This window comes from Ciona robusta, chromosome 3 (genome assembly GCF_009617815.1).
Source record: "Ciona robusta chromosome 3, ASM961781v2".
In the NCBI taxonomy this organism is placed as follows: Eukaryota; Metazoa; Chordata; class Ascidiacea; order Phlebobranchia; family Cionidae; genus Ciona; species Ciona robusta.
In genome coordinates this window covers 6,640,284-6,653,607 of record NC_143237.1, presented here as the reverse complement: position 1 = coordinate 6,653,607, position 13,324 = coordinate 6,640,284, and the positions used below count along the sequence as shown (strand labels likewise).

Genomic DNA, 13,324 nt, shown 5'->3' with positions numbered 1-13,324 from the left:
CGTACAAACAAAGCTTCGTTGTGTGTTTTCCCTTTTTCTGTTATAGAAGTACCAGAGTCATATTACGTCACGGCTTAGTTTACGAGTAATAATTGGTACGCGGTTTTAGTTCAGCTCTGTAGGCTACTTCTATATAGGTTAAAGTATTGTACTACTATTTAGGCTTATGTAATTTACGCGACAGTCGAACCGGATACATTGTTTTGTCTGCTACTGGTTGTTAATTAGCCAGTGTGTTGAAAAGATTCTGTACTGCCTTTGGTTCAAAAGCCCTTCTTCGTCAGAGCCGAGGGCTTATAAACGATTGCTCGTCACAAAAAAAGTTATATAAGCGGCCCGGTGTATGCAGAGAGGTGCTGTATCGCATGTACTGTAGTAATGCTTCAGACTTCTACACTAGATGACTATCACGCGTTAGTCAGCGTGGCTTATTATGCCTGAAGTCAGAATAGGTTGCGCGTCATAGTAGGTAGACGTATGCAAATCAATACCTCATCAGGGCATCTAGCATTCTAGCACACCATTCTACGAAAGAAGCCGTCATTTGATTGAAACGACAGCGTGTTTGCAAATAAGTCAGCAACAGGCAGAAATTTATATAATTCTGGTGTGATTTTAAAGACTCACAAATCTTACGTATTGTTTCAGAAACATTTACCAGCAACATTTTAAAATAAGTAATAAAAGGACGGAACACGATTTAAAATGACTAGCAAAGTGGCGAGAACGCAGCCGTACCGTGTTGGCGAGACAATTTCAAAAGCAAAAATGTTGCCAAGACCAAGAACCCTTACAGAACTGGTCGCCGGGCTGCATCATATCTTCGAAGACAACGATATCGAAGTCGAGGACGTAAAAAATTATTTATCTTCGTATGTCGCGAAAGACGAGGAGTGGAAACATCTTGCAAAGTTTGATCCACACAGGTGAGGAGTTATATATAACATTACTGCGGGGTAAGTTGGAATAGTGTTATCACCCAAATCCCATATTGCCTAATCTTGTTTTGTTTATCATATATAGTAGAGTAAGGGACGATGAGACACCTTTTTCGCTCAATTCTTTTGTCCCAGTTGAGAGTAAACTAAAAACATTCTAAAAATTATAAAATCGTAACCTCATGACTCCCATAGACCGTTGTTAATTGTTTAAAACACGATCAGAATATTTGAGTAATATATGTGCTAACGGTGTCCCGTCTTGCCCCACCATACTATCCATAAAACATGCTTTCCTGAGAATATGGATACATTATTTTGTTAATCTTCGTTGTTTCTTACGAATTGGGACAAAAAAACGGTTGTTTATATGATCCCATCTTACCCCCTTCCATATTTGGTGCCTATATATGCGGTCCTTGGTTTTGTAAGTAGGCTAGATCGTGCCAGCGTTATCATGATTGAAGTTCGGTATTTATGCACAATGTGAACATTGTACTTTGCCATTGCGGTTATACCCCGAAATCTAGTCTGTTCTCTGGTTCAAAAATACCTTCTGGTTACTGTTCCATGTTGTGGTGTAGTAGTTGGCCTTAGTTCTACTGAATTGTGGATTCGGTAATTGGAACGTTATCTTTTAGTGACTAACTATGAGCATATTATCTTTTGAGGCCATGTATGTCTCACCGCCATACTGTTTGGTATAAAAACAATACTGTGCAAGTATAATTATATTTCTTAGGATTTGTATACTAAACAATCGGAAAGCGCACCCACTGCATTAAAACGTGTTAAAATTAACTACCTTTAACAGCTCTGGACACGTATTTTTTGTTGGTATAATAAAATATTTAATCACCAGCTTAAATGGTAGCCTATGCTAGTTTTGTTCAGTCACATAGTTTTCAATGTTAATGTTTTGACACAAGACTGTTGTTATATATAGGTATATATCGTCGATATATATCGATCAAGTGTATATTTATAACATCGTCGATTTCCGAAAACCGAAACCGTTACAGTACGTGCGCCCACTGTTTAAACACGATGTAGCCTTTTCCAATAACGATATTTATAAATACGCATGGTCGATTTATACACATGTAATACCAGTTTACTCCTCGTCGGATTGCGTAGCCCCCGTATAAAGGATTTCCAAAGATATTTGGCAATTGCTGCCACCGAATAAAGTAAAAACAGCATAACTTTTAAGCTGCTGGCGTTGTGGTTTAATATAACAACATAAGCATTGCGTGTCCCAAAAGTATATAGGCGCCTATTTAGCATACAAATAACAAGAAAGACAACTGTTTTTTAGATTTGATTGTTGTTTTAAACGTAAGTTTGTTTTGAAAATTTAAATCCGGGTTTGAGGAACATTGATATATCCTGTTTGTTCATTCGTTTTGCTGCGTATTCTCTTTTCTTTGTGTTTCAAACAATTTGATCTTCGTAAATTCGAGAAAAAATCACGTTATAATGCGGCGAGGTAAGGTGGGATACCGTTAACACCTAAATTCCATATAGATATTTCCTGATCGTGTTTTGAACAAGTAACAACGCATTGTTTCTTTGTTTACTACCAAATGCGGCGGTTATAGGGAACCAAAACAAGTCCCATCTTACCCCACCCTTATACCAAAACAAGTCCCATCTTACCCCACCCTTATACCAAAACAAGTCCCATCTTACCCCACCCTTATACCAAATGTTATTCTACAGATACACTAGGAATTTAATCGACGAAGGAAATGGAAAGTTTAACCTGATATTGATTTGTTGGGGTGGCGGCCAACGAAGGTATATAAGCCGTAAATGTAATTCAAAATATAAATAATCACACTATTAGTATAAACGTTTGGTATTACCCTACACCTACACTATAGTACCACACTATACGTAATTTCAAAATATCACGCTTGAGATTGTTGTTTTGGATTTTCCTTTCATTTCTGAGATTTTTATTATTTTAATTCTTGTCTTTTCTCTTTAAAACCGACCAAGCAAGGCCATAAAGTCTATATATAACAACTTATATATTCAGGCGTTCTTCGGAACGACTTACGTATACGGCCTTTTGTTGCGCAGACTGTGGTATAAATTAACAAAAGCATATGTGATATTTATTTCTTTTTTAACGTCATTTGGTTTTAAAGGGAGAATATCGGGCCTTTAGTTAACTTCATCAGTTATGCGTAAAATTATATTCACAGGGCATGTATTAGGTCCCATGGTTAGTTTAACCTTTATGTTTCAGTTGTATTCACGACCATTCCGATGCCCACTGTTTCATGAAGGTCTTGCAAGGCGATCTGATTGAGACGAAATTTGAATGGCCCGAAAATGACCAAGCGCCAATGGCACCGTGCGGTAATGAGTATGTTCACAGAGACGAAGTGGCCTACATTAATGGTACGTTGAAATGTTATGTTCTGATTATGCAAAACGCAGCAATGTCGCAAAACGTATGCATTTCTGTTTAACTATGTGTCATGTACGCGCTGCCACGTGATATTCTTTTACCTACGTCACTTGAATATATATTTAAACTAATGATGCAACATATGTCACACAGTATGTATAACCTCACATGATCTTTAGTTTTTGTCCTAACACGAATAATACCCCCTATTTCTGTAGCCGAACACGCAAACGGTAAAATACATGCAAAAAACTGTTATTCAAACACGAGTCTTTTCTCACATTAATCAAACATGAATGGCAGTTTCTTTCCGGCCAAGTGTTAAAAGATATACAAAACACGACTCCGCAAATCAATTTTACGTTTGCCTTCTTAGACTCCATTGGTCTTCACCGTGTTGGCAACTCTTCTGAGTCCCCAGCATGTAGTCTCCACCTCTATTCCCCACCATTTCAAGACTGCCAGACCTTCGATCAAAAAAGCGGTCACAAAGTGCGTTGTCACGTCACATTCCACACAAAATTTGGCGAAAAAGTTTGTTACGTGAGTACAGTTTTGAAAAATAATTAGCAAAATTTAACCATCGTCGTTGCACAGTAGTTTGTCGTTAGAATGCTTAACGACAATTGCTTTAACTATTGGGTCTTGTTGGGTTCTAAATTCAAAGCCATACAAAAAAATTATTCAATCACAAAGTTACATTAGTGCTAATTTCTAATTGAAACCCCGACGAGAAAAGCAGTTTCAAAGTAACCATATTTTTTAATCCGAACCACAATTTTACTCATGTTCTGAATTTAACCCAATGATTACAATCAGTGATAAGAATATGTTACACACGATACCAGAAGATGACGAAACAGCCTCTTCCACTCGAATGTCGAATGATTTCCTATGCATTTGCATATATGCTTATTAATGTTGTTAGCACTAGTTTATAGGTATAGCTGTATCTGCTACGGCCTAAAATGCTATATAGTAGGTTGGGGGAAGATGGGACACCGTTGGCACATAATATCCAAATATCCTGATAGTGTTTTAAACAATTAACAACGGTCTATGGTGGTTGTAAGGATACGGTTATATAATTCTAAAAATGTTCTTTGTTTACTACCAAATGGGACGAGCAAATAGAATGAACAGGTGTCCCATCTTCCCCCACCCTACTATTATATATGCATAATATTGAGACATAAAAGGGGGTATGCAATATGGGATATAAAATTGCTACCATTTCAAGTAAAGGTCTTTAATGGTGATTCGATTGCATATACATGCTACGCTATGTATATATATAGTAGGGTGGGGAAGATGGGACACCTTTTCGTTCTACTTTCTCGTCCCATTTGGTAGTAAACAAAGAATAACTAAAGAATTCCAATACCATATCTTCAAGACTTCCATAGACTGTTCTTAATTGTTTAAAACAAGATCAGGATATTTGGATATTAGGCGATAAAGGTGTCCCATCTTTCCCCACTGTACTATACAAACCAATTGCTGTGCCAGCATATGTAGCGCGGTTAAGGCTTTTGTCACAGCATGTAACCTAAAACCGCTGCAAAAGTTTATTTAAAATTTCTCCGAAAACGAACAGTTTAGTAAGTGCGATGCAGACACTGCAGATATAAATGCAACTTGTTTGCTGTCGTATGTTTCAAATTGTAACGAACCGAGTTTTATCTTTGCACGTGCATATGTTGTTTGTACATGCATATTATGTTTAAGTTCGTCCAAGGTCAACGCAATGTAAGCTCAAGATAAAACATTATTAATTCTGGTAACATTAGACAAACATCCAGAAGCAATCTTTAAATTAGCCTATTTACTGTGTAGGCGCCGTCTGTTTGTTTTCACACCAAGGTTACTTCGAGACGAGTTCTAACCAGGCCTCTCTCGCGCGATTTAAAACAGCCAATCAGAGGGCACCGTTGCGGTACCCGCCTACTGGGCGTGTTTTCCATATGCGGGGAAATAATGTATCGCAATCACGCTTAGTTGAACCCCGGTAAACAACACTTGTGTTGACGAGGGAACATTGTGCGACTTAAGTATAGTCGTGCTTTGATATACCCACGCCGGTGGCTAATTGCCTCTTGGCGTGCAACCTATACGGGTTCAAATGAATTATAGATCGCAACTTTATGGCTGACCACAATTTAAACAACAACAATCTAACATTGTTAACCATATTACAAGGATTAATGTAAACGTGAGTGTAAGTTGTTTATAAGGAAGTCCCCTTCAAAAAAACATAAACACCAGGAACTTTGAAATCGTGCGAAATGTCACGTCGCCACAGCACGCTTTATAATGTTGCGCAAAAAAGGTCACTCAAAAAGCGCAAAACAAAAACCCAGTAATAACCATATGGCACGGCAACTTTGCAAAATACTTTGATGACAGTTATAATATACACATCTTTAATATTTACGAGATTTTAAACAAGAAAGATGTACATCGTTCTAAATATAGGACGTCTTGTGTTTGCTTATCATCGTCTGGTCTAGAAAAATCAATTTAAAATGCTCAATAAAGCCGCTTTTGTCTTTTGCTATACTCTCTGCTGCTGCTTAGTGCCCAAAAATGATTCTAACTTTGAATCCATAAATTAATGGGAACGAATAAATTAATTTATTTATCTTCACGTGGCAGGGAAATGGTCATGTTATATACGACTTGTGCCTAGTATGAATGACAATTTTTGAAAACCCAATGGACCACTGGGTTCGTGGCAATTGCCGTTAAGTGACTTGCCTAAGGACCACAACGGTCGGGCCTCAAACTCGCATTTTTAGCCTTTCCATATTAGGTTTTAATAGACCGGGTAGCTTACGTTTGGTCTACAATATGCTATGTTTATTAAACATTATCTTTGCACTTCATTTATTCACCGATTTATTTTGCAGGGAAGAAACGAATGCGCTGAAAACTGAAAACTTTTTACCCTATTGAGCAAGTTTTTCCTTCAGTTTTTTTTTATACTATATATATGCGTGTGTTTTTTCCTGCTTTCTGCATAGGACTATAGTGCTGTCCAAACGTTCATTTTTGCCTCAGAGACATATTTGTGTTGTGTATATGTGCTTATTGTTTAAAGAAAAGTTTTTAGTATGCGCAAAATCTTGTATCCGAGTTTTAGATTTTTACTAAACCTATTAAAACGTAAACCATTTTTCATTTATGTAAAACGCTGAAGTAGTACTAAATAACGGCATTAAAAACGCAATGAAAAAATTAAGAAAACTAGTCGCATATATGCATTGTTGTTGCCAGGCATACTCTCAATAGACCTTTTCTGGCAATTTATTACTTTGCTTATCAAGGTTAAATTGTTTTGTGGTACATTGTTATTAATGATCCCGTAAACTATTTTTCATTTTTCTCTAGTAACGCAATAGAATTTTGCTACATAGTACACCCTTGTTGTATCTATATATTTCTAGTATCGCGCTTTTTGTAATTCACAGCATCGCGCTTTCCCCGACAATACACAGAAAAAGTGTGATATTGGTTAATGGTTTATACGACAACCTTGCTGCCGTATTTCTGTTGGAAAATATATGTTGGCATACACACGTACAGCAGTATAGCGGTTTGAGCACATGCCGCGTCATAAAAGGATGCCGAGTTCGAGGCGCAATGCTGCCACCATGAAAACTTGCGTTTTTAATTGGAACAGCAACCGAGCCAATCCAATAGTTGGTGATGTCAAAATTGTTAACCAGACTGACGTTAACCTATACTGTGGTTTGGATTCTAGATTAACGCATTAAACCATACATTCATTCATTCTTAGCCTAAGGGCAAGACACAGAGTTTTTAATATTATGGGTCGGGTAAACGCATAATAATACACCTGCAAGAGTATACTCTGTTAAACGGTGTTTCTAATTGTCGGGCGGGTAAAACCATACTGTTACATCTGCAAGAGTACCATCAAAAACTTACCGCCCAACCCGCTGATTGTTTAAACTCAAAATTGTATCATTTACATTGGAACTATATTTGTCAGTGAATCATATATGTTTGAACGACCGAAAAATACAGTTTATTAGGTTGTTTTTTTAGTATATATATAAAACTAAAAAAATACAAAATTTGACTTTAACCTTTAAGAGAGTTTTATATTATTTTTTTTATTTTGTTGTCTTCCGAAACAGAGTCATATAAACACCACAAAACCGTTTCCCAAAACGACCTACCTCTTATGCACTTTAATACTTCAGGGCGCTTAAGGTCCAAGTAAACCAAGATATAGGGCGCTTAAGAAGGACCACGCTTTTGCACAAAACTCACTTACGCTCGTGTTTGCAAGTGTTTATTTTATTAGGTTTTTAAAACTTATAAAACAGTAAAGTGTTGATATAGGCTTTAATTTGTTAACCTATAATGGATAGGTGTTTAGGGCTGTGAAGGTAATCGGCAAATTGCAATTTTTAAACCAGTTTTCCGTTACTCTAATTACGAATGATCTGTTACCAGGTTTTACAGGAAAAACGCAAAGTTAAAACTGCAGCATTGTACATGTATAGTGCCATGCAGTAGAATCTGTGTTTAGATATTTTAATGAAGAAGTGTTGGCGTTAACAATAGCATTATGTTGCAAACACCAGCCACTTCAGACTTGAATCAAGATATCGTAAAATATCAATCTTACCTGACAATACTGAACAGCCCGAGCACTCGTAAGTTAAAGATGTTCATTGTAGCATTATTTACATATTTTCTTGTCATTTGGTAATTTCATAATAAAATTTTTGTAAATTTTTTTTTTTTTTTTCGTAATATTAAAATAGTTGACATTTTACTTTATAGCGGATGAAAACAAATTGAAAGCAGCTCAAGAAATCAGTGAAAGATTTGAGGTAAATAAAGAGTTTATAAAGCAGAATTATTTTTGGGGGATTTTTTTATGTGTGGCTGATAATTTGAACAACCAATTACTCTCTATTAGTGACCACTGGGTTGCAGCAATTGCCCTTTAGTGTCTTACTCAAAGACACATACACCCAAAATGGTAGCAGTGAAAAGTCTTGAACCCTTTACCAATGTGTTACACATCTTTATAATAAGTAAGACAAACCAAACTCTTTTCTCTCTAAAAGTGCTTATCGCCAACTATTTATAATTGATGTAATGACTCAACTCACCTAAATCTCAGTTTCACCTTACATACCTTGCTGTATGGATCCCAAATAAATCAATATGGTGAAATATCATATGTTTGTTAATTACACCTTAGTAAATAAAGTCTATAGTTTTCATTTTATTTTCCTCTCAACATTAAATTGAAGTGCAATTTTCATAAAATCAATAAAATACCAATTTGTTTTTATATTCTATAGGATCTTGCTCAGTCTCCCAAATACTCTGAATTCCTTTCCAAATGTGTGATCAACTTCATCAAACTACTCCAAGATGGAGAACCGCAGTTTATTTCAGAAAACCCAAGTCAGGTAAGAGTTGTGCTATGGTTCTGCAGCAATGATATGTAGTCCAGTTCATGTATTCGAAAATAACGCGAGAAATATTTTAAACGAAAAAAAAACACGATATAGTGACAAAACAACAGTTGTTAAAACACGATTACAACTGTAGCAGTTTTTGTATTGACGTGCGTTCGCTACGATATTATAAGTAATCTGACTACAGTTTAACTTGCAAACCCACAGTCATGTGGTTAGAGGTCACAGTCACGGTTTACAACACACAACACAACCAAATGGCGTGACGATTACTGGGGCGTATACAATGGCGTAATAATGAAGGGCCACACAACTAAAAACATATTTATATTTAATTGGAAGAAAATAAGCGTGGTTGTTATAACTTTAAATGTTGTTAACCCAAATAAAGGTGACCTGATTAGAACATTACAATTTTCAGTTCGATTAAAAAACAAACAAAACAAAAAACGTTTTTTAGCTTTAATTTTAGCTCCAATGTTTTTTCTTTTAAAAATTTTCCCAGTGCTACAAAAAGCTACAAGCCTTGTCTTCTGTTCAATTAAACTTCTCATTTTGTTTTGCTTTTAAAAATTCCTAAATATATATAATATATATATATTAAATATTTTCTTTTCCTTTTCAGCAACTGCGCAAGTTAGTTCTTGATATTTTGCACCGAATACCAACAAATGATCATCTGCGTCCTCATGTTAAAAATATTCTCAATCTCTGCTTTCAACTGCTTGAGGTAAACTACAACATTTAGTTAAATTATTCATCTTTTGTGGCGGGCAATAACAGTGGTTATAACACGGGTGTTACCACATATATATATTACTTTGTGGGTGATTATTTTTTATTTTTTAAATGTAAATAATTTTTGTTAATGTAAATAAAAGTTGTGCATAACATTACTGTGTGTGTATAAGTCAATAATTAGTTCATTTCCACAGAAAGCAGGATAATATTTTTGTTGAAATAAAGTTTATAAATATATGTATAGTAGGCTATATATATATTTTATATTTATTATGTTATAAGATATGTTAACTTCAGTTAGTTTTTTCTATTATTATTTTGGTCATTAAACTGAAAGTAAAAAACGAATTATGTTTGTTGGATTTCTGAAATTTTATATTTTTTATAAAATGATATTTTACTCTTCATCTAAAAGGTGGACAATGAAGAAAATGTTCAAGTTTGCATCAAGATTATAATCGAGCTACATAAGCAGTTTCGACCACAAATTGCTCCAGAGGTTTCTAGTTAAATATTTCAATCAGCCAATTATCATCATTCAAAAAAAAAAAATCATTTAAAAAAATTCAATCATTATAACATGGGCGATGTGTTTTATCTTGCAAACCATGCCCACTGTTCTAGTTTCTATTCTATTTTTTCCATATGTGTAAGGTTATTAAGGAGCCTGGGATTTAAGCCAGATTTGGCCCATTATTTCAACGCCCTTGTGCGTCCGAAAGTGAGTGTTCTAGCTTAGTTCGAGACTCAACATGAAATTTCAACGCATTTAAAAAATTTTAACTGCGTATTTTATACTATCATTTAAAATAGTTTTCTAAGAAGTATATGTATGTATACCTATAATATAAAGATATATATACGTATTTAAACCATTATATAATATTGTTTCAACAGATTCAGAACTTTTTATCCTTGGTAAAAAGAATCTATGGAGACCTACCACAAAACATGGTGCGTAATTCAATTTATAATTATACATTTAAAAGTTCTGTTTTTTTCTTTGTAAATATAAAACTGGATACACATACCTGATCAAAATACAGACTTTCCCGCAGTCTTAAGCATATTAAATTGACATCTCATTACATCAACATGATTATGCCACAGAACACACAGACTTATAACATGCACTACCCATTTCCTCATAATATAGATCTGGTTATTTGAAAACCCGACCATACGAGAAGGAGGTCTACCTGATCCACAACGTATTGGAACAGTGACACAAGTTACTTTTCGAGCAGGAATACCCGGTAACCCGAGTCCTGGGGGGAAAACTGTTACTGTAAGTGTTGTCTCTATGTTTGAATTTTCTTAAATAAGTTTATACACTTGTATGTCTTTTGTTGCCTTTACTAAGTCTTTGATGGTTCCAATTTATTTCTGGATAGTGGTAGGCAGATATATACATGTATAAAATTAAATAAGTGTTTTACAAAAAAACTGCAAAAATTAATTGAATTTTAAATTTTAAAGTCCAGAGTGTTTACTAAATGATGAAATGTGATACAGCTACATTCTTCTATTTAAATGATTTATTTTTCGTTCAAGAATTCTTCTACACTGTCAGTACTTCACTTTATGCATATATTTCAATTCAAATATAAGTCACATTGCACGTTTTAAATATTATCAAGCTCCAATTTACACCATGAACGCATTAACTGTTCTTTCTTTGCAATACGCATTAATGTTTTATCTTTTGTGTATATTTTTGTGGCGGTCTGTTAGTTATTTATTCTCAACCTAATTTGTTTGATTTCCAGACGGTGATTCCAAAAGCATTGAACTCGATGAAAGTTTTGCAAGAAATTCCAATCACTGTCGTTTTAATGTACCAGGTGGGCACTTGAATATTTGCATGTAACAATGAGATACAATGTCATTAGCTGTCAATTGGGCTTAACAGGTTTTCTTTATTGAATTCTGCTTGGGTAAGGTCCTACATATTGGCCCCCATGAGACCTGAGTTTTAAGCCAGAGTTTGCTATTACCCTGACACCCTGAGTGCTATAACCCATTAATGCCTACTGGATAAGGCAATGTCTGTTAAGTGTCACATAGATACATCTTAAATGAGAAATTGACATTTTCAATGTAAAAATGTTATAGTGAATTCTAAGGTCTAATCTTACACCACTATTCTCTATCTACACATGTTGTTAACTTTGTGGGTGTATGTGTCCTTGGGCAAGACACTTAACAGCAATTGCTCCAACCCAGTGGTCACTAATGGGTTGTCCAAATTATCACAACACTTAAAATATATAAAAATGAAAAAGTCTCAAAAACTAATCACAAACAAAGTAACATACTTGGTAACTCGTAAGCTGGCACGAGGTGTATAAAACAGAACACTCATGTTTAACGACTGACGTTTTCCACCCTTGTGAGGATAAAGTAAGTTAAGCTCATTTATTTATAAACAGTTATACAAGCAAGCCACACAGAATGTAGTGGCAGAGTTCATACCTCTTATAATGAAGACCCTGCTACTACAACCTTCACAAGCAGCAAGAGTTTCCTCCACTTTCAATCATGAACTGTTTGTTGACTTTACAGCAGCTCAAGTTAAAACTCTCTCGTTTGTTGCTTTTTTTGTCAGACTTTATCAGGTGAGAAATTTCGTTTATATTTTCGCCTTAAAATATTTTTTCAACTTTAGTCTGATTTTGAGGGATAAATCTACTTCCTAATGTAATAAAACTTAAAAATATTTTTGCATGAGTTTTTAATGTTTTATTGTGGCCATGTGAAGTTTGTCTGTCTAATTTAGGCAACTTTTACAGAATATTTCGGAATTTTTTTGCCAAAAATGTGCGAGTCAATATCTTTTATTACATACATTGCAATTTTCTTCTTTTTTTGATATTTTTTGTCATTTAGGTTTGATTTTTACAGGAAAACATCAAACAATATTCAAATGAGATGGTGCAAGCAATGCTTCAGTTGCTAACCAACTGCACACCCGAGGTGGCTTCCTTGCGCAAGGAGTTGCTTATTGCTGTGCGACATATTCTTGCCACTGACCTCAAAACAAGTGAGTTTTTGTGAAAATTGCATATATATAGTAATGGGGGGAGATAGGACATCTTTTCAACATATTTTCTCAACCCATTTAAGAGTAAATAAAAAACATTTAAAGATTTATAATAAACCGTATCCTTACGACTTCCCGTGGTTGGGCAACGGCAGAAATTTTTTGAAATACAAACATCTGTTGATTGGTTTAAATTATGGCAGTTCACATCGCATGTGTTCGTAAAGAACTACACAGGAATTAATTATTTCTTAACAAAAACTAATAAAACTATTTTTTAACAAAAACTAATACAAAAAATTTTAACAGTAGAAAAATCTAACTTTGGTATTTTTAAAAAAATCTAAATTTGTTCCCAGGGTTCGTGCCTCATATGGATCGACTTCTTAATGAAGATATTTTGATTGGCACTGGTTGGTCAGCAAGGGAAACATTGCGAACACTTGCATACAGCACGTTAGCTGATCTCACTCATCATGTAAGAGGACAACTCTCACTTGCTCAGGTAAGATTGCTAAACCAGATATTAATTTTCTTTAGTGTTTAAAGACAGTAAGTAACATAGAAACTACTGAGTTGGAGCAGTTGTCATTAAGAGTTCTGCATAAAGGTCACATAGTATTGCTGTCCAGCGCCGTGGCAAAGTGGTTAGCGCGCCTGCCTGTAACCCAGAGGTAATGGTTTCAAGGCTCGTCGCTGCTAACATTGGTGG

General features: G+C 35.0%; 2 protein-coding genes across 2 annotated transcripts in view; both read left to right on the top strand.

Moving 5' to 3' along the window:
- The first annotated feature begins 551 nt into the window (after positions 1 to 551).
- On the top strand, positions 552 to 6,868 carry LOC149738648 (cysteine dioxygenase type 1-like). Its single transcript, XM_089874728.1, has 5 exons — positions 552 to 926; positions 2,661 to 2,738; positions 3,196 to 3,350; positions 3,737 to 3,903; positions 6,270 to 6,868. The coding sequence occupies exons 1-5, from the start codon at positions 706 to 708 to the stop codon at positions 6,294 to 6,296; spliced, it is 648 nt and encodes a 215-aa protein (XP_089730854.1). The 5' UTR covers positions 552 to 705; the 3' UTR covers positions 6,297 to 6,868.
- Positions 6,869 to 7,588: 720 nt separating this feature from the next.
- LOC149738647 (transformation/transcription domain-associated protein-like) overlaps positions 7,589 to 13,324 on the top strand; it is a 53,078-nt gene continuing 47,342 nt past the window's right edge. The window contains exons 1-11 of the mRNA XM_089874719.1: positions 7,589 to 8,048; positions 8,179 to 8,228; positions 8,709 to 8,819; positions 9,454 to 9,558; positions 9,985 to 10,068; positions 10,467 to 10,523; positions 10,726 to 10,857; positions 11,339 to 11,413; positions 12,002 to 12,187; positions 12,474 to 12,612; positions 12,972 to 13,117. Of these exons, the coding sequence (XP_089730845.1) occupies positions 7,961 to 8,048; positions 8,179 to 8,228; positions 8,709 to 8,819; positions 9,454 to 9,558; positions 9,985 to 10,068; positions 10,467 to 10,523; positions 10,726 to 10,857; positions 11,339 to 11,413; positions 12,002 to 12,187; positions 12,474 to 12,612; positions 12,972 to 13,117 (1,173 nt within the window). The 5' untranslated portion in view covers positions 7,589 to 7,960. The remainder of the gene's footprint in view (positions 8,049 to 8,178; positions 8,229 to 8,708; positions 8,820 to 9,453; positions 9,559 to 9,984; positions 10,069 to 10,466; positions 10,524 to 10,725; positions 10,858 to 11,338; positions 11,414 to 12,001; positions 12,188 to 12,473; positions 12,613 to 12,971; positions 13,118 to 13,324) is intronic.

Bases quoted from the DNA above. Each gene is read 5' to 3' on its own strand.
- LOC149738648 (XM_089874728.1), top strand. From the start codon at position 706: ATGACTAGCAAAGTGGCGAGAACGCAGCCGTACCGTGTTGGCGAGACA. The intron at 2,739-3,195 runs GTATATAAGCCG...TTTATGTTTCAG, and splicing joins TGGGGTGGCGGCCAACGAAG to TTGTATTCACGACCATTCCG. The intron at 3,351-3,736 runs GTACGTTGAAAT...TTGCCTTCTTAG, and splicing joins CGAAGTGGCCTACATTAATG to ACTCCATTGGTCTTCACCGT.